The 20,378-nt window shown below is 42.2% G+C and overlaps 1 protein-coding gene across 2 annotated transcripts in view; it reads right to left on the bottom strand.

Moving 5' to 3' along the window:
- Positions 1-20,378, bottom strand: part of TRANK1 (tetratricopeptide repeat and ankyrin repeat containing 1) — a 338,849-nt gene that overhangs the window by 194,058 nt on the left and 124,413 nt on the right. For both annotated transcript variants that reach the window (XM_082258385.1, XM_082258386.1), the window contains exons 7-10: positions 15,372-15,458; positions 11,235-11,373; positions 8,829-8,969; positions 4,142-4,321 (exon numbers count right to left, since the gene is read on the bottom strand). In XM_082258385.1, the coding sequence (XP_082114511.1) occupies positions 4,142-4,321; positions 8,829-8,969; positions 11,235-11,373; positions 15,372-15,458 (547 nt within the window). The remainder of the gene's footprint in view (positions 1-4,141; positions 4,322-8,828; positions 8,970-11,234; positions 11,374-15,371; positions 15,459-20,378) is intronic.

The following is a 20,378-nucleotide window of genomic DNA, read 5'->3' as shown; positions in this document are numbered from 1 at the left end:
CAGGACAGGTTCCAATCAGAACAGGCCTCGCCATGGTCGACCAAAGAAGCTGAGTGCACCTACTCAGCGTCATATCCAGAGGCCGTCTTTGGGAAATAGATGTAGGAGTGCTGCCAGTATTGCTGCAGAGGTTGAATGGGTGGGGGGTTCAGCCTGGCAATGTTCAGACCATACGCCGCACACTGGATCAAATTGGTCTGCATGGCTGTCTTTCCAGAAGGAAGCCTCTTCTAAAGATGATGCACAAGAAAGCCAGTTTGCTGAAGACAAGCAGACTAAATAAATGGATTACTGGAACCATATCCTGTGGTTTGATGAGACCAAGATAAACTTATTTGGTTCAGATGGTGTCAAGCGTGTGTGGCAGCAACCAGGTGAGGAGTACAAAGACAAGTGTATCTTGGTGGTGGGAGTGTCATGGTCTGGAGCTGTACGTGTGCTGCCTCCATTGGGGAGCTACAGTTCATTGACGGAACCATGAATGCCAACATGTACTGTGGCATACTGAAGCAGAGCATGATGCCTCCCTTCGGAGACTGGGCCGCAGGGCAGTATTCCAACATAACGACCCCAAACACACCTCCAAGACGATCACTGCCTTGATAAAGAAGCTGAGGGTAAAGATGATGGACTGGCCAAGCATGTCTCCAGACCCACAGATGCTATTGAGCATCTGTGGGGCATCCTCAAATAGAAGGTGGAAAAGCTCAAGGTCTCCAACATCCACCAGCTCCGTGATGTCGTCATGGAGGAGTGGAAGGACTCCAGCAGCAACCTGTGAAGCTCTGGTGAACTCCATGCCCAAGAGGGTTAAGGCAGTGTTGGAAAAGAATGGTGGCCACACAAAATATTGACACTTTGGGCTCAATTTGGACATTTTCACTTAGTGGTTTACTCATTTTTGTTGCCAGTGGTTTAGACATGAATAGCTGTGTGGAGTTATTTTGAGGGGACAGCAAATTTACACTGTTATACAAGCTGTACACTCACTACTTTACATTGTAGCAAAGTGTAATTTCTTGGTAAACACATTAAATATATATCAGAAAGAATGATGATGAATGCCCTTTAGCAGTAAATTTTGCCCAATTCCACCAAGGCAAGCCAAAGGGCCTAAGAGTTAAAGGTAAAATTAAAGGACCTAAAATGTCCTGAACCTCCCACCAAGGAGGGGTGATTTTGATACACTTTTGATCCAAAATGAGAAAATGTGACTATATAGACTTGGAACCTTAATCCCAAAAGGGTTAAATACAGAATGCAATTTACACGCTATATTACCAGAAGTATTGGGACGCCTGTCTTTACACGCACATTAACTTTAATGGCATCCCAGTCTTAGTATGCAGGGTTCAATTTTGAGTTAGCCCACCCTTGGCAACTATAACAGCTTCTTCTGGGAAGGCTGTCCAAAAGGTTTAGGAGTGTGTCTATGCTAATGTTTGATCAATCTTCCAGGAGCACACTTGTGAGGTCAGGGACTGATGTTGGACAAGGCCTGCCGCTGCTCTAATTTGTCCCAAAGGTGTTCTATCAGGTTAAGGTCAGGACTTTGTGCAGGCCAAACAAGTTCCTCCCCCACAAACTCACTCGTTCATGTCTTTAGGAACCTTGTTTTGTGCACTGGTGCGCAGTCAAGTTGGAACAACAAGAGGCCATCCCCAAACTGTTCTAACAAAGTTGGGAGCATGCAATTGTCCAAAATGTCTTGGTATTTTGACACCTTAGGAGTTCCCTGCACCAGAACTAAGGGGCCAACCCCTGAAAAACAATCCCCCCCCCCCCCCCACCAAATGATCTGGTCCAGTGCATGAAGCAACGTCCATAAAGACATGGATAAGCGAGTTTGGTGTGGAGGAACTTGACTGGCCTGCACAGAGCCCTGACCTCAACCCAATAGAGCACCTTTGGGATGAATTAGACTGCAGACTGTGAGCCAGGCCTTCTCTCCAACATCAGTGCCTGACCTTACAAATGCGCTTCTGGAAGAATGGTCAAACATTCCCTTAGACAAACTCCTAAACCTTGTGGACAGCCTTCCCAGAAGAGATGAAGCGGTTATAGCTGTAAAGGGTGGGCAAACTCAATATTGAATCCTAGGGACTAAGACTGGGATGCTATTAAACTTCATGTGTGTGTGTGTAAAGGAAGGTGTCTCAATACTTTTGGTAATATAGTGTATACCTGGGGATATAGGTATTATGTGTAATCCCCTGTTCCCCTTCTACTTTAACCTGGAGCTTTGGACACAAAATGTTTAAAGTTTTACTCTGACTTCTACTACAGAATATAAATTATGACAGTAGCAGGCTGTAAAATAGCAATTAAATGTATTTATTTTGAAGGAAGAAATAATTTAAATGACCCACATAATGGTTGTTAGTCAAACACTTGTAGAAGGAGAGAATTATTCTCAAGCATTCAGTATCAGTTTAATTACGCCTTAAGTATTAAGACAGCACCTGGAAGCCCCCTCCTCGCTCTGAAGAAGCGCAATTTGATTGTCGAGCAAAACGCATCAGTGCAACGTCATCTCGCAGACCTGCACACATGCGCACCTAAACCAGGAAGTTGCTGATGGACCAAGGTGTAACTGTGAGGTTACTGCGGGACTTCTGTATGGAGGAACTCTGCTGAGTGAGAGCGATACTCAGGAGGAGGACGAAAGACTCAATCGGCCTGATGCACTATCAAGGAGAGGTGTATATATTCAATCTGGGACTTCTCTGATTGCCACACAGCCCAGGAATCCAAGCAGGGATTAGTGTGTGCATACCAAAGACATTGTACGTTATATACTACTTTTAAAAGGGGCTATGCACAAGATGGTGACCCTGTGACTCCTTTATCGCTATTTGGGACGTCCTCACTTGCATTTATCCACCATAAGGAAGTGTGCGTGTATGTTTGTGCGATGTGAGCAGTTGCTAAGCAAGCATTTGAAAATATTGTCAAATTTTAACTTAGTGTGGTGGAGGTTTTTTGATATAGATGTATTATATTTAAAGTGCCAATAAAACTGATAAATTTTTGCAAACCGATTGATCTTCGTATCTAGACTATCTTGTGCATCTTTTTTTTTTTTTTTTTTTTTTTTTAATCAAACGGTTCTTTATTGAACAGATAAGTGCAAACAACAGTAAAAGGGTAATGCAATAATCTATAAATTATTAAAAAATCGGTGAACAGTACAGCTGGACATGAGGATCATAAAGACATATTCGCAAACACATTGTAAAATGTAACCTGAGCAAGCAGCATAGGCATGGAACAATTACATGACATCGTAAGGCAAGAAGACCGGGATATACATCAAATAGCAGGTATACAAAACAACTGTGTGGTGGACGGAGAGGTGGCCTCGAATTAAGTACACGTCTCCAGGGCCTGAGTACACCTGTCCCACATCTTATTAAATTTCGTGGGGCAGCTACGATGTGTATATAGCAGTTTCTTGTATGGTATAGTGGCATTAACTTCTCTGAGCCAGTCATGGAAAGTAGGGGGTCTGTCTCGCATCCAGTGTCTCGCTATCAGTTTCAGGGCTGAGAACAAAGTTTCATGTAAAAATATAGTAGTAAATTTATTCATGCTGGTATCAGGGAAACCATAGTGTCGTGGAGAAATTTAACTACCTGTGCCCAGTAACCCTGGATTTCCGGACAACTCCAAAGCAAATGATAGAAAGTTTGCAGTTCCCGTCCACACATAGGGCAGGTGTCAGAGGCGTCCTGTCGGTATTTGGCTGTCAAAAGGGGGGTAAGGTATGTGCGGTGGAGGATGTATATTTGCGTAAAGGCGGTCGGATAATTTAGGAGAGACCAATTTACAGGCATCCAGAGCATCACTCCACTCGTCATCCTCCAAGTCACCCGCATCCTCCTCCCACTTAAATGTAGGTGTATAAGCAAGGACCGTGGAGGCCGGCTCATGTAGCATGGTATATAGGATCGATATCTTGTGCATCTTTAATCCTCTTATTGTGTATGCTTTTTGAGTCCTGAGGATCACACCCAGCCATTAAGGGCGATTCGGTACACACAGCAAAGGGCGTTTGCTGCTCTCTCACCACCCTCCATTCTACGCATAGTGAGATATTGCAGGGAGGATTTTTTTTTTGTGCTTTTATATCAATACATACCTGTAACTTTTGCTGACTGAAAAACAGGTGGAGGTTGGCTTGCCAGATGTTTTTTTACTACATCTTCTGCTTTGAAATTTTTTCTTTGTTTCAGAATAGCTGCAACATCCTTTTTGTGCTGGTTGACGATGCAGGGGTCAGCTCCATAATTCAGCAGCATCTTTACATATTGTGTTTGATCTAAATGACAAACATAACATAATACAAGCTTTCAAATATACCAAAAAATATATATAACAACAAGTCAGCACTAAAACCACAGAAACTACAAAAAAAGAAGACAGCTAGCAACAGGGTAAATATTCAGAAATGCCTCAAAAGCATACAACATAACAAAATGCAGCGCCCTAATACATTAGAAATGAATCTTAGAGCAAACACAGAGTCCAAAAAAAACACATCCAAATGCTTGTAACATGAAAACAACAGCAAATTATAGGAAGGCGCCTGGCTCTTTTTAAAGATATATCTGAACCTGCTGCCCTTTTAATTGTGAAAACAATATAAAATATGGGACGTAGATGAAAAAGGCGCTGGTGATCTTTTATATTTACTGGAATAAAACTTGTTCAGGGTAGCACGTGTATTAAATATGTATTAGAAGTGCTTATTAGTGAATAAATTATTATAATTAAAGGTAATAGATATATTTTAAAGTGCACAACTCAAAATTAAAAAATATTTCTGTTGCTTATTGGTAAATAAATATATAAATAGTTATATATAAATAAATAAATAAATAAATATATTGTACATGCAACAAGCAAATCAATTATATAAATATATAATATTCCGTGCAGCAAGCAAATAAAAGTGCTTAATAGTGCGTGCATAAAAAACTCATCAAATATAAGCAGATATATTCGTGCTCTCCAGTGAAAAATAATTATATAGCAAGTGTCTCTGCAATTCGTGCAAAAAATATGCTCCTTAAAGTGCTTCAGGTGGTGGGGTGTGACACACGTGGCCTCTTACCAGCTTCCAATGAGTCACAATGACTCCCAACGCCTGTGATCCCTTTAATTGGGTGGATCAGACCTCTCCTCGATATCTTTTGGGATGGATATCTGCTCCTACATTAGGCATGTATGGACCATATAGTCCGCATAAAGATAAACAAAAAAAGCCTCCAATAGTGAAATATTGTATGCTTTATTTGAAAATTAATAAAAAGGTATACAGTTGGTCCCTTACTATTAGTTGTGCCCTCCTGGCACTGGGCAATTCGGCAGTACACAAAATCTTTCAGTAGTGGGGAATCGTATCCGAGGATCTGCAGCTTCCTCTTAGTTTTCCTCTCAGTTCTTAGGTGGTAGCAGGTATGCTTGTTCCGGTGTGCAGGTCTGCACTGGCTCTCTCGGGACCTCTCTCCTCTCTGGCTGAGCGAGAGTGAAAACAACAGCAGTGCGCTTGCTTAGAAAGCCGCCAAATCCAAGACCGGAGATGGCGGCGTGACATCAGTGTATAGCCCCACCCAAACGAGTTTCATGCAAATGCATTCTTCAAGGGTCCCCTGAAGATGTACGTTGGCACGAAACGTGTCAGGGCTATACTCTGACATAAGTTCACTGCTGCGGTTTGTATGTCACAAATATCTGGATGTGCTTTATGGATTCTGTGTTTGCTCTAAGATGTCATAATAAAATACTACATTATATATCTGGCCCCTTCTGGTGTCTGACTCCATGTGGGGAGTGCTTTCTCCCCCTGCACAGTGACATTCTTACTCCCCCTAGTGGTACAGAGTTACAGCTTCAGTGAGAGGACCAAGGGTGGGTGGATGGATAAATCTGAGGGAGGGATGCTGATCTGTGTTGTTTAAAAATGCGCTATTTGCTGCTCCATCAGCTTTTGGAGTTGGTGAGTGCAGTATTTTTTAGTCACAAGTGGTGGTCTTCTTTTCCCTCTGGATGGTAAAAGGCACACTGGGACAAGTAAGATTCTAAATCAGGACATTTTTCTTTTTCCTACTTTCTTTATACTGATGGAATTTTTTTTTTAATAGTAACATTTGATCTTTAATGTATTAAGGCACTGCATTTTGTTTCATTATAATGCAAGCTTTACTTCTATTGCTTTCAATCCTGTCATTTAAGGAGAACGGTGAGCTAGGATGAATTTGTGCTTATGCCACTTTTCACCAGTCTGCTTCCCAAACTGAGGGAACACTTTACTAATACAGCTTTCAAAGTCAGAGACTGAATCGTCCTCCTCGGACATCTCTTCTGTTAAAATAAGCAAGTGTCTGCCCAAGATAGCATTGGTGCCTGTGTATCTACTGTAAACTGTTTGATGAGAAGGTACACATTTTTACAGTCAAAATACTGGACCCAAGCCTTCTAGCAGCTGTATCAATAAAAATAGTTATATTTTTTGACATAGCTGGCCTATGGCATTTATGGTACTGTGCTGCCATCTAAAGCTTGCAGGCAGAAATGCTGATTTGTAGAAATCAATATATAGGACCTAAGTTGGAAAGTGTAACAAACTTTTCAAGATAAAAAGGGGACTCTACCAGGGACAACACTAAAGCTTAATGAGAATGTGTGTCAAGTTCAAGAACGTGTTTCCCGTGATTGATGCCCCAAGTGCCATTAGCTAAGGAAATCATGGACCAGCTATAAATGAAGGGCAAGTGACTTATTACATCCAGACATACAGGCTATTGCCAATATTCCTCTGCAAGCAAGGGATAGACTGCTTCTAAATGGATGCATGTATTATGTATGCATATTTGTAGCACACATGTGTCTTGTATGGTATTCCTGTAACTGTTAGGTAGTTTGTATGTGCATCATTCTTGTTTAGTCAATACACAATATACACTGACTGCCAGGAACAGATTGTGCAGATAGGGGACAAGAACATTTACTCTTAAAGGTTGCAACTTGTTCATACATTTTTTTAATGAAAATCATTTGGAGCTTGCAAAACTCCACATGGGAGTCCTTGAAATTAATGAAGCAACAGCTCTTCCAATATACACTGTTCTTCTTAGACAATTCTTGGAAGCTAGGTGTATTGGTACATGGTAATGGGCATCTTTTAGTTCCAGGGTTGCACTGCAGTAACCTTTCCTGAAGCAGACTGATTTTATGGTTTCCATCTTTACTTTTTTGTCCTTTAAGAATCGATTGAGATGTACTAGAATAATATCTTCCTAAAATTCCCATTTGTTTTGGGGACCAAAAGGATTGTTACATAAAATCCATTGCATTTACGTAAATTAACCATAGTCTACCCCATATGGAGAAAGGGGTCTGTCTTGTCTTGGGTGACCTTCTAAAATCGATTTAAGGCTCCCTCCTTGGAGCGTTTACGGTACACCCGACTAAGGTACTGGATTATATCATTTCTCCAAGACAAAGACCTGCTTACTATGTTAACTATTTTCAAACACACTTGCCACTATGCCCCCCCTGGCACCCATTCCTAACTTAACCTACTTTCTCCTTTCACACATACTGTACTTATGCAACAAGGTGGGAAGAGGACCTGAGGGCCCAAAAAACAGGAAAAAAAAGGACAAGATAAAAATGGTCTTCTAATGCCACCAGTACTATTAATGTCACCACTCTCGTGTCAGTCTAAAAGGTACACACTAGGTGGTATTTGGTGCCTTCTAAATTTGTCAATATGTTCCCTGGATGGTGCGTCTTTGAAAAGATATGTTGCGCTGTGAAGTGGAAAGTTAGGCTCAAGCAGCAGTAGCTGCTGAGGGACACAGAAGACTGGAAATAAAGTCAGGCAGGTGAGCACTGGAATGAAACCGGAGACCAGATGATCCACAAGATACTTTAGAAGCAGATTAAAGTGTTTAAAGCTTCATCTATACTGAATGACAGCAGAAACCACACTCCACATAGAAAAGATGTCAACACTTAGTTCTCAAAGCACTAACCATTACTGCAGTTATTTGGTGGTGGTTGGAGTTTTAAAATGGCACCCAACAGTACCAAATGTGAGGTAGCTCCCTGGGTTTTGGCCCAGTTAGTCTTGATAACTACATGAGTCCTTGGAGACTGGGTGACACCAGAGGCCACAACTCTGGGCCTGGAAAGTGTTCTGCAACTAACTAGCACAGTACACAAAGGTCCAAAGAAAAAAAATGAACATCTATGATGTACGGATTACCTTGACTGGGAAAAATAAAGTGAAATAAAGGGGAGGGGGATTTAATTAAACTGAACCAGACAGAATCAGGGGCAGCTATGCATAACCACCAATCAGCTTCTAGCTTTAGCTTGTTCAGTTAAGCTTTGCAAATGAAACCTAGACGCTGACTGGTTGCCATGCATCACTGCTCTAGATTCTAGCTGCTCCAGTTCTAGGCTGGGTTCACATATGTGTGAATAGGATGCGGGTTTCCCCGCATCCAAAACGCATGACAGGTGAGTATGCCCAGCTCGCAATGGAGCTGGTTCACACAGGTCCGGGCGGCCTTGGTTCGCATTTCAAAAGGGTCCTGTGCATCTTTGGGTCCAGGTGCAAATTTAGGAAAAAATTTGGACCGGATTCGCACCTAAACTGGTGAAGAGGGACACACCGGACCATATGCTGGGAACCGAAGCCGCACATATGTGAACCCAATCTTACAAAATACCCCTATATATCTATTATAAAAAATGTAACACATATATAAAACACACACACACACACACGTAAGATAAAAAGTTAAGGTACTTACACTTTGGTGTAAAATCATATGAATTTGTAGGAAAGGAGGCTACAAGATGCAAAACTGTGTTTCCATCTGCATCTTTCTCGTTGATGCATTTCTTCTTGCCTGGATTATTGTTTAGGATAAGTTTAAAGAGGCTGCTGTCACCTGAAAAAAAGAAAACTCAAGTAAAACTGTAAGCATTTAGTGTCCAAAGCTCCAAGTTAAAGTAGAAGGGGAACAGAGGATTACACATAACTCACAGTTGGCTGAACTGAGTGAAATAAAACTTCAAGGAGGCTGCACTTTATCTACACACCAATTTAGTTTTTGAAAAATGATTATAGCACATAGGTAATTAACATCCTAATAGCAACTACAGCTTACAACATGTTGTACCAGAGGATGATCAATATAGCTTTTGTCAACTGGAGATCAGCTAGACCTTCTTCTGTTAAAGTTATTACACTGCTGAAGACCACAAAGTAGTGAGTGACCCCCAAAAAGTTCAATAGTTTTACATGCCTGTAGTAGATAAACATTTACAGTATGTAGCTTGCTGCTCCTTGCTCACTGGAAACACGTTAAAGAGGAAATCCAGGCAAATACCTAAATACAGATGAAACACACAGGAGCAGTTTAACTGCCTAAGATTTACACAGCTCTGCCACACAGCATAGTCTTGCTTGGCAGGGGAGGGGACCTTACCCTTCTCTGCTACAGTTTCAATTCCGCTTACAGGTCCCCTTCGCCACCCCTGCCTCGTGACTGGACAGTGAAAGCAAAACCAGCACATCTCTCTTATTCTTCTCTCTCCTCCCATCAGCATGCTTCTCGCAAAGCATGCCAACAGGCTTCTTGTGCTGCTTCTTAATCTCCCTGAGCTCTACTGTGCAGTAGTCTACAAAAGGCTAAAGCAAAGTCACATTTAGATACTTAAACTGCTTTGGCTTAAAAAAAAAAAAATATATATATATATATATATATATATATATTATATATACACACAGTTAATGGTCTAGCATAAAGTGTGCTTGTTAGCTGAATGAGTTGAAAACAAAAGTATGCAACAGGTGCACTGGCAACATGTGCCAGAGTGCGTGTCATAGGTTATTGTAAGATTAGTCCTCACTCTTCTGTAACATTGCACATACTCCATAGTTCAGAATCAGCAGGATAATTTCATCTGTGACTACACCCAGCCTAGAACTGACTGACAACACACTGTCAGGAGCTTTCAGCCTATTCTCATGATTTAACCTCCGTTACCACTACTTGTCTAGTCTGCCTAGCACACACTGGAGCATCTAATGGAGCACTCTTGGACTCACAACCAGTCCACAAGCATATTATCTGCATTATTATTATAATCCAGGATTTTTATAGCATCAACAGTTTGCGCATCGCTTTACACTGAGGGCAGATAGTACGGTTACAATACAATTCAATACAATACAGGAGGACTCTGCATGTAGAAAACTGAATGTACAATAACAAATGTTCAAAGCTGCATGTCAACAACTTGCAGCCATCAATCTTGTTCCTCAACTTGAGATGGATGCTTGTACTTTCCAACCCATAAGCCCATCTCCTGGCCAAGATTCACCCCTAAGACCCCCAAAGCCCACCTCTAAAACATGTAGGGGAGCCACTCAAGACTGGTGAGGATACCCTGCACATGAGTACCCTGCACATGAGCAGGAAAAAAAAGCAGCAACAAAGGGGGGCGAGCGCCCAAGCATCCTCCCAGCCTTAGCTACCATACATGTGCAGGTTCTTGGTGACATATTTGCAGACGTCGCCATCAAAATGGAGTATGCACATTATAATAGAAACAGTATGCAATATGATAACAAAAATCTGTGCATATACAGTAGATATATAAAAGGCTACTCAATATCGCACATGCACAGGATCTCGCCACCATGTCAACCACTTTTTCTTCCATTCTCTGCATGCATAGTCTTGAACGGGCAGCAATTGAGACCATTGCTTTTTTTCTACTGTGCATGCATGGGTTATGCATGCAATATTGCTGATGATAACCTACCACGGTATTGCTTGCCACAGCTCTCCATTTCCACATTTAATACAGAACCCAACTCCCATCACAATGAAATCCAGGGGAAAAAAAAAAAACATTTTCTCTACACCCCATTTTCAAAGTAACATTTTCCCTTTGCATGTTTTTATAATATACATTTACAAATATTTACCTACATCCACCTCTAATTTGTGTTATTATTTTAACAAACACACCTATTTCACTGACACTATGGGGGAAACTAAAATGTAATTTTACTTTCCATAACAATAACTACAGGAATAATGAATATACAGAATTTGTCCTTTTTATCTGACTGTAGTTCAGTTTTAATGTCATACTCCTTTCAACTACTGATAATTCAGGAGTCAGAATTAAATTTACATTACCTGATTTCATGCAGAGCTTTATAACAGAATGAAGTGGATGCTCTCCAATGGTATCCACATTTGCACCCATATTTACAAGCCACATGACAAGATCTGTAACACCACTCATATTTCCGAAAGAGGGCGACTTTAGAAAGGTCTAATGGGCAAGGGAATATATAATAAAAATAAGTAAACTTCTAATAACTATACACTTTTAAAATGATAGTAAACTGTATAGCTAGAAAAAAAAAAAGTTGTACTTGGGTTTACAGGAAAGAAGAAAATGTAAACCCAATCACTAAAATCCCATATACACATTAAAATAATTTCATGTCACTTTTAATACTCCTGAATATGCTACTTTTATTAAAATATCTGATGATCCTAAAATGAACTTTCTGTTATAAGGTGATAATACTCAATCCCTGTCTCTTAATTGTCCATCAGTTTTTTCACCCTGACACACACTTTCCCATTGAAAACTACAAGCGATTGGGTCGGATTTCGGGCCTACTGGTCAACTGTGCCAAATCGGGGACCATGATCATCAACCTACCGACTGCAGTGCAAATGGGGGTTAATTGACTCTCCAATTTTCATCACTTTATAAAGCAAACTATCCAGCACTCTTTACTAAATTACTAAATTGTTGGAGTATGTGGGGACTTGGTCTGATGCAATCGTCTTGGATGGGTAGAATTGCCTCTGTGAAGATCATTGTATTGCCAAAAATATTATATTACTTCAGAACCCTACTTATCTCAGTACCATAACGGCAGTTCTAAGGTAAAAATCTTTATCTTTATCTGGGGGGCCAAGGGCAGCAGACTGGTTCAGGCTACAATGTATGCATCCAAGGATCTGGGAGACTTGGGGGTCCAAGACTTTGAAAATACTACACTGCAGCTCAGCTTACACAACTATGTAAATTACACTACAATCATTATAGGCTGCCCGTTGCCAAATGACTTGGTGCTTTGGCTTCCCTCAAAATAGCAAAAGGCCATTTTGTGCCCCACACTCTCCCACTCTATTGGCTTATGGGAATCGACTTGTAGACAATGGCCTCTCTGCTCTCCCCACACTCCTGTAGCGCCCCTATTTTTATTACCGGAACCCTCAATTTCCGACAGGTGTATCACTTGCTTGTTTCAGCTGGTGGACAAACAAGGGGCTTTATCGCATAGGACACTTCCTTGACCATAGAGGTGTGCGCTCTCCTTCGTATTTTGTGCAAGATTTGGAGATACCCCCCCTCTGAAAATTTCCATCCACAACAAATACACAATTTGCTGTGTTTTCTGAAGAGGAAAAGTCCCAACCTTGCAGTTCGAACACAGTTCAAAAATAGATGTATACAAAAGACTTCAGCGAGGTTGCATCTCCATGTTGTACAAATCCATTATTTTCCCCTGATCTAAACTTCCCTATCAAATTGCTTGGCAGACTGACTTGGGCATTGCTCCTGAGTTGGGGACTGGTGAGCCTGGGCTACACACATACATAGGATCATTATGAATGCTGCCCTGATTGAAGTATGGTACAAGGTAGAGCTGCACGATTCTGGCCAAAATGAGAATCACGATTTTTTAGCTTGGAATAAAGATCACGATTCTCTCACGATTCTCTGTGTAACAAAAAAAAATTGGGATAACTTTACTGCTACGTTTTTTATTCATTAAAGTCTATTAATTGCGTTTGAAAGACTGCTGCGCAAATACAGTGTGACATAAAATATTACAACAATCGCCATTTTATTCTGTAGGGTCTCTGCTAAAAAAATATATAAAATGTTTGGGGGTTCTAAGTACTTTTCTAGCAAAAAAAAATGATTTTAACTTGCAAGCAACAAGTGTCAGAGAAAGGTCTAGTCTTTAAGAGGTTAAACTTCCTTTCTCCCTGGCAGAGGGAAGGAAAAGATACAATGTAATCATTTTGTTTATAGTTACTGGGAGACTAATGCTGATAGGCATTTGCCAGGAGGCTTTTTTTTTTTTTTCCACAGCTGTTCTCTCTGCTTACTCACAGCAATGCAGCTATGCAAAGAATCGAGCATATGTCAGGTTCAGATCGTCAGGGGGGGTGAATCGCGATTTTCATATGATTAATCGTGCAGCTCTAGTACAAGGTGCTCATGAGATGGTACTTGGTGCCAGAACGTCTCTGTAAAATGTACCTGGTTTCTTCACCCTCCTGCTTCAGAGCCTGTGACCCGGTGGGCTCTGTTCTCCACATGTGGTGAACCTGCCCCAAGGTCTGGCGCTTCTAGACACGGGTTCACTCCTTAATTTACTCAGCCACCATGGTTAACATTACATATGACTCGGATCGCACAGCTCAAGGGACCCGTAGAAAAAATCCCCACACAGACTTTATTATATAGATCCACACAGACTTTATTATATAATATGTTTTAGGTGGCTAAAATAGCTATTGCTACTGCTTGGAAGCTCTGTGATTTGGCTTTAATAAAGTGAAAACTTACATGGATCATACTGCACAAAAATAAATTGTTAGTGTCCTACAGGATAAACTATCCCTGTTTGAAATTGTATGGTTCCCCTGGCTTTCTTACCGACAGGTACTAGACACTTGAGGTAGACATTGGATTGTTTTCTGGGCAGACTCCCAGACAGGCACTCTCCTACTCTCAATCTTTCCCTTTACTAGCTTGGTTTATCCTTTTACTCTGGTATATTATTGGTCCTCTAGTCAGGCCGTTTTTCCTATTTCTTGATTCAAGGTTTATGTCTAGGTTCCATGTGTGAAAATATTCTACAGGATATGTTGCTGACACATTTGACCTTTTTTTTCTCTCTTTGATCTTCACTTAATACATATACAAGTCTATTGTTGAGTGCCATAGTGGCTTAAGTTATTATTATATTGTTATAATTTTCACTTGCCCAGTTGGTGGGGGTGGGTGGGTGTAGTCCTGCTTGACCCTTCTGCTGGGCCTACAAGGTTGACCTAAATTACGGCCTTTTTTTTTTGGTTAAACCTTTTCTTGGAATATAGCAGAATATGTAATGCTACACAGGACTCTTCATGGTTGACCATTGTATTGTAGTTCCTCATACCCACTGATGGACATCTCATGGCTGAATCCCTAATTTCTCATATATGTTAATGTCGCTATTGTTTGTACACTGACTATGACGACAGTTCTATTTTTGTATTTGACTTTGTTACCCTACAATGTCCTACTGTTATTTGAAATCCTAATTAAAAACAGACTGAAACCGAAAACTACAAGCGGCTGTGTTGATGCAAATCACACAGGCATGCCCTGTGGTTTCCACCATCAGGAAACTCGCCCTGAGAAATGACCTGCAACCGTTGGGAGTGAGGACAGAAAGTGGATGGTAAAAAAAAAAAAAAAGATGGAGAACAGCAGGGCTAATATGCAAGATACAAAAAAAACAAATAAAAAAAAAAACAAAAAACAGTATTTTATTACACAAAATACGGCATTGTTTACATTAAACACTGATGTGATTTAGGCCCCGTTCACACAGGGGCGATCCGACTTGGGGGGGCGACCTCCGAGGTCGCGGCGCGCTGCTCGCACGGCCTGCACGGACTTCATAACATTGAAGTCTATGACGGTCGCTCCGGGTCGCCCCAAAGAAGCTCCGGACCCTTTTTCTAAGTCGGAGCGACTTGTGTCGCTCCTATTAGAACGGGTCCGCAGCTTCCCTATGGAAGGCGACCTGTGAGGCGACCAGGTCGCCTCACAGGTCGCCTTAGTGTGAACGGGGACTTAGTGAAGCCAAGTTTACACATTTGTTGAATTTTAAAGCAGCTTTTAAAATACACAACACTGCGCATAGAACACTGCACAGGTTTTCAAGTTGTGTCAAGAGATGCTCCTCAAACGCGGTTTGATTTTTTTATTCATTTTTTTTTAAATGGTAAATGATCAAATTATGCCACTTTGCAACTGCATCTTAAACGCCTTTGTGATGTGTTTCAATGGAAGTAAATGAAAGTGGTTGCAAGCAATCATCCCCTGTCAAACTCTGCAGGTAGCTTTTTTTATTTTTGCCTCACTGTAAGGTAATGCTAACCTGGTTGTCGTGATAAGTACAGACAGACACACAAACACTGTATATAAACGAATAAACTATAATTTGTGATTTTCACATACTATACCTCAAAGATGCCTGCCAGTGATATTTTATCCAGGTCTTTAATATCATTAGGCAGTCTGGTTTTCATTTTCATTAGAAAAAAGCAGGACTAGAAAATTAACATAGTTTCGTGTTAGTAATGGGCAATATATGCATCAGTATTAGACAATTTAGGTTAAAAAGTGTATGTAAACCCTCACCTTGTAAAACAACCAATTCAGTTTCAAATAGAAATGAAAGGCAAAACGTGTATACATATATAAAAAAAAAACAAAAAAAAAAAAAAAAAAAACACATTATACAACACTTGTTTCCCTTTTTATAAATGCTCATATTCCCTCTGTTCTTAGCTGCATAAGAGCTGGTGGAGAAGTAATAGCAGTACACTGATCTCGATAAATGGCTGTGCAAAGGGGGGGGGGGGGTGTCAGGACAAGCCTGATCATTGGAGTAGAGCAGACTGAGTTCCCAGCACAACTAGAGAGCTAATCACAGTATGAACTGGATGGACTGATGTCTTTTTTCAACCTCACTAACTATGTAACTAAGTATGTTCTAATGCTTAGTGTAGTCAATTTTTAATAGGAAAGCAGAGGGACTGGCAGGATTACCAGGAATTTCACACAAAAGGCAGCAATAAAAAATAGAACAGAATACTTTTTCATACAAGTATATGGTACAGCAGGCACATTTGAAGAATATGAAATGTTGGGTTTACATACTCTTTAAATCACTTAGAAAGAGATACTACACTTAAACTGGACCTTGCACTAAAAATCAAGGTCTGCTCAATACATAAAAGACCCACACCCCTATAATAAAGTAAGACATTACAGAGAACACTAAATGGTGCTGTCCTTATTAGGGAAAGGAGCAGGGACTGGTCGCTGTCAACTCAAGGTCCTTCAGGACAAGGGAAATGGGGGGGGGGACTCAAGCACCATAAAGGGCACAACCACCTGTGATAGATTTCTCCTGCAGGAGGAGAGCATGCTCCAATGAGATACCATTCCCAAGTACTGTACAGTCTCCTAATGTAGCTGGAATGAGAGGTCCCAGTGTGTGGGGAGTCCAAACAAACCTGTCAAGATGCACCATGGGGTGCAAGAATTCCAGAATAATGAAAAGGGGAAGCTGAAGGAGGTGCCCAACTTAAGGGTCTAAAATGGAGGTTACAAGGGAAGATGTGAGCACCCAAACTACGAGGAGGCAAGTTACCAAAAGACCCAGCAGAATGAACAATCAGCGCCCCAACGTATATAGAAGTGGTGAAGCACTTTAATGCAGAAAGCTAAGCAGGGAGAAGAGAGGACCTCCGGCTTTGAGATCGATGGTTTAAGTGGGAGGTAGGCTGTGACTGTCTGTGAGGTACTACTGCTGTAGTAGATGAAGGGAAGGATTTTTCTGCCCCATCCACTGGCCCCCAGTGTTGTAGCAGGAGCACATTTATCATCCGTTGCATTACTAATGACAGTATCAAGAGACTTTCCTTGCAAGTTAACCGAGTCAGATATTTTTTTGGAGGTACCATCAGCATTCCAGACACTTACGCAAGGTCACAAGCGTAAATACTTGTAAAAGACCACCACAACTGAAGCACATGGCTCCACAAAATTTGTTCCAAACTTTTAATGGCTCAAGTTGGCTTTTGGGAGCAAGTTACACATTACACCCATATTTAGGGTGTAACATGATTAAGCAGTCAAAACCCCACCCCACCCGAGTGGATTTTTCAACACATGCGCGTCATTCATTCACAAGGTTTTGTGAACAAATTATCTACAAGAACAATCTTTCATTGCGGCAGATGGATTGGAGTTTTCAATGCACTGCGAGGGCGCTGGTGCGCACTCTCAAAGTTCATTGATCTTTCTGCTCTTCAGTAACTGTCTGCCCATATGGGAGGTACAGGCAGACAGCTATACTGAGAGTCTGCAGATGGCAGGCACTGCACCTGTGATCTACTGATCACGGGTGCAATGCTTTCCAGGCTTCTGCAGAAAAATATAATATATGCACTTTTTCTGCAAAAATATGCGCATTTAATATTTTTTCCCAAAAGGGGAATTTAGCCTTAAATAATTAAACCCAGTCAAGGTCACTGCTAAGATAGATCGGAGGGTCATTCCCATTAATTTCAAACCATGGTCGAAGCCTAAGAAGCAGAGAATTTAAATGCCGATTTGTAAAAACCTTAAAGGCTATGATAGCAGCCACCAGTTTGGTAAGCTGGATTACTGGAGCATCTACAGTGGGAGAGATCACTTAGCAATAAATTCCTTTTCAAAAGGGAAAATGCTCCATCGCATTCTCACAAGGGGCCCATGTTCTCACATGTTGTTTCCAGTCCACATACAGGAAAAGCTTAAATCCTGGGTGCAGCAGGAAGGCAACTGAAGCTATAGGAGCTCTAAAAAGACCCTAGGCCTAGAACAGCAGGTTGATCTTTTAAATGCTGGATAGAACCTACTGCATCAATCAGGTGAGATTTCATATCTGAGCTATATGCAATTTGCTCATAGACAAAACATTCCAGGCCCAAAAGGGCCTGAGCTTGACTCTGCTGAGAATGGCGCTGGAGCACTGCTTCAGCAAGGAGTCCCATACCAATAAAAATGGCAAAGTGGACACAGGAGGGGCATGAATCTCAGTCGTAATAGAGGTTCTCATCAAGGTTATCTAGGTTATAGATGTCGATTCCTTCGGGGGAACCAAGAAACCTCCCCTAGAACCTGTAGGGTAGTATGGGAAGTTGTAGCAGAACTATCCTTTGTGTGCCTTCACAAAGAAATGTTATACGTGTCAAGGGGAAAAAATGGGCCTAAAATTAAGCAAGGTCTCACGTACTCAGAAACCAAAGTAGCTGGTGCCGTTGTGGGAGGCAGACAGCCTGAAGTGACCAATTCATTGTAGGCTGGCAGTGAAACAAGATCACAGGCCAATAATCCAAGTGGTGCTTCAGAAGTAGATGTTCTTTCTCTAGGGTAAATGGTGGGAGAGCATGCTTGCACTGACATTTAAGCCAACATAAGAGTTCAGCCTTAAAGTGGTTACTAAAGGCTCAAGGTTTTTTAGCTTCATGCATTCTATGCATGAAGGTAAAAAACCTCTTCAGTAAAGCTGCCTTAATGCCCCTCTGATACTTACCTGAGCTCCATCTCGATCCATCTCGATCCAGCAATGTGTGCAAGAGCCTCGGCTCCCTCTGTTGTCAATCACAGCCAGTGACCCAATGAGGAGAGAGAGGGGTGGGCAAAGCATGTGTGTGAATGGACATGCAGAGCCGCAGTTCGGGATTGAGCCTGCTTGGGGACCTCCATTGCAAAATGCTTGCTCTGGGGGCACTTGGCAGGAGGGAGGGGCCAGGAGTGCCAGCAAAGGACCCAAGAGGAGGAGGATCAGGGCTTCGCTGTGCAAAACCACTGCACAGAGCAGGTGAGCATAACGTTAGAAAAAAAAAAAGGGGGGGGAAGCCTTTAATATTAATTTAACCCTTACTGTAGATATACCAGCAGAGGCAGGACATTTTAAAGCACTGTGCATCTTCACAACAGTGAGGTAGCTCTTCATGCTTTAGCCCAACTGGCCTTTAGTCACAAAATGAATCTTCAGAGACTAGGTGACACCAGAGGCTGTGCCACAGTTCTGGATGCAGATAGAGCTCTGCAGTCAATACTTCACTCTTCTGGGTTAATTCACAGAGTGCACCAATAATCCTTTGTTCCCCCTCCTAGAAGCACTCCAGAGCAGACAAGATACCCCAGAAAGACAAAGTGGAAAGAAAGGCTTGTGTTTAAATAATCCCCCACAATCAGTTAAGCAATGTAAGTCCATCGGTATGTATAAAATTATTAAAAGCTGTGTGATTGTACCTTTGGTACCTGAGTGTCTTTTTCGGCCTAGTGACATCAGTGTTGCCAGCCTACCAGATTGAAATCTACTGACACAACATCCAAAATTTACTGGCACTTCTTAAAGTCATAAAATTACAGTTTAAAGTTTACATTTAAGTATTTAGGGTACAATATGCAATTAGCAATGTGATTTAAGGAAGATATTAAGGCAAACAACATTTCTATTTTATTTTCAAAATAGTAACTATCTAAGGGACAGGACAGGATGGCAAGAAATGAGAATGTGCAGGCACACACACATGAAACTAACTCTCACAGTGATAATGACAGCAGTGTGCAGCAGCATAAATGACACGTCCCCTCCTGAGTCACAGCGACAGTCTCTCTCCATGCCAGGTAGTCCCTTCAGCCCACTCCAGTCCAAACAGCACTGACAGCCCTGCTCCCTACTTGCCTTACTTGCACAAGGCTCAGCCTGCTCCGCTTGGCTCCTTTACAACGTGACATCACACAACATGCTCAGGCGATGCGGCGATCAGGAAGTAAAGAGATCCAGGAGTCGGCACCAGGCGATGAGGAGGGTTCAGCCCCCACCCCCCCCCCCCTCCACCAAAAACACCACCCACAGGGCTCCACAGTCATGGCCGCAGCTATTTTCAATGGCAAACCACCGAAAAATGGCCGCCGGTCTACACAAACATGGCCACTGTGCATTTGAGCACACAGGCGACAACAAAACAGCGGCACCACAAGGCTCTCAGTGACCCCGGAGGGATCCCTAGGCCTCAAGGACAGACCCAGGCCGGACGGGGGGCCTGGCAGAAGCACCCCCCCAGCCAGTACTGCCCTGCTCCCACCCCAGGAGGTGAACCAGACCACCCACACTGCCCCAGCATAAGTGGAAGAGGGGGGGGGGATGTGGGGGGCAACAGATGAAGGGGGGTGCCTGACAGGAAGGAGGATAACCCGGGGGTCTGACTGTCCCAAGAAGATGCCCACGTCCACCCCAAAACCCTCCAAGGGGAGAGGGGGGGGGGGGACAGCTACTTACCATACAAGGAACCAGGCGGGCACCGTTACAGACAAAACCCCTCGCCATCGAAAAGGAGGGGGGGGGATGTCGGCCAGGAGGAACGCTGTGACTCGGGTCGAGACCCAGTCGTATGCGACCTCGC

This window comes from Pelophylax lessonae (genome assembly GCF_965119305.1).
Source record: "Pelophylax lessonae genome assembly, chromosome: 5".
Lineage (NCBI taxonomy): Eukaryota > Metazoa > Chordata > Amphibia > Anura > Ranidae > Pelophylax > Pelophylax lessonae.
The sequence above is the reverse complement of the archived record's forward strand: the minus strand, read 5'-3'. Positions and strand labels throughout refer to the sequence as shown.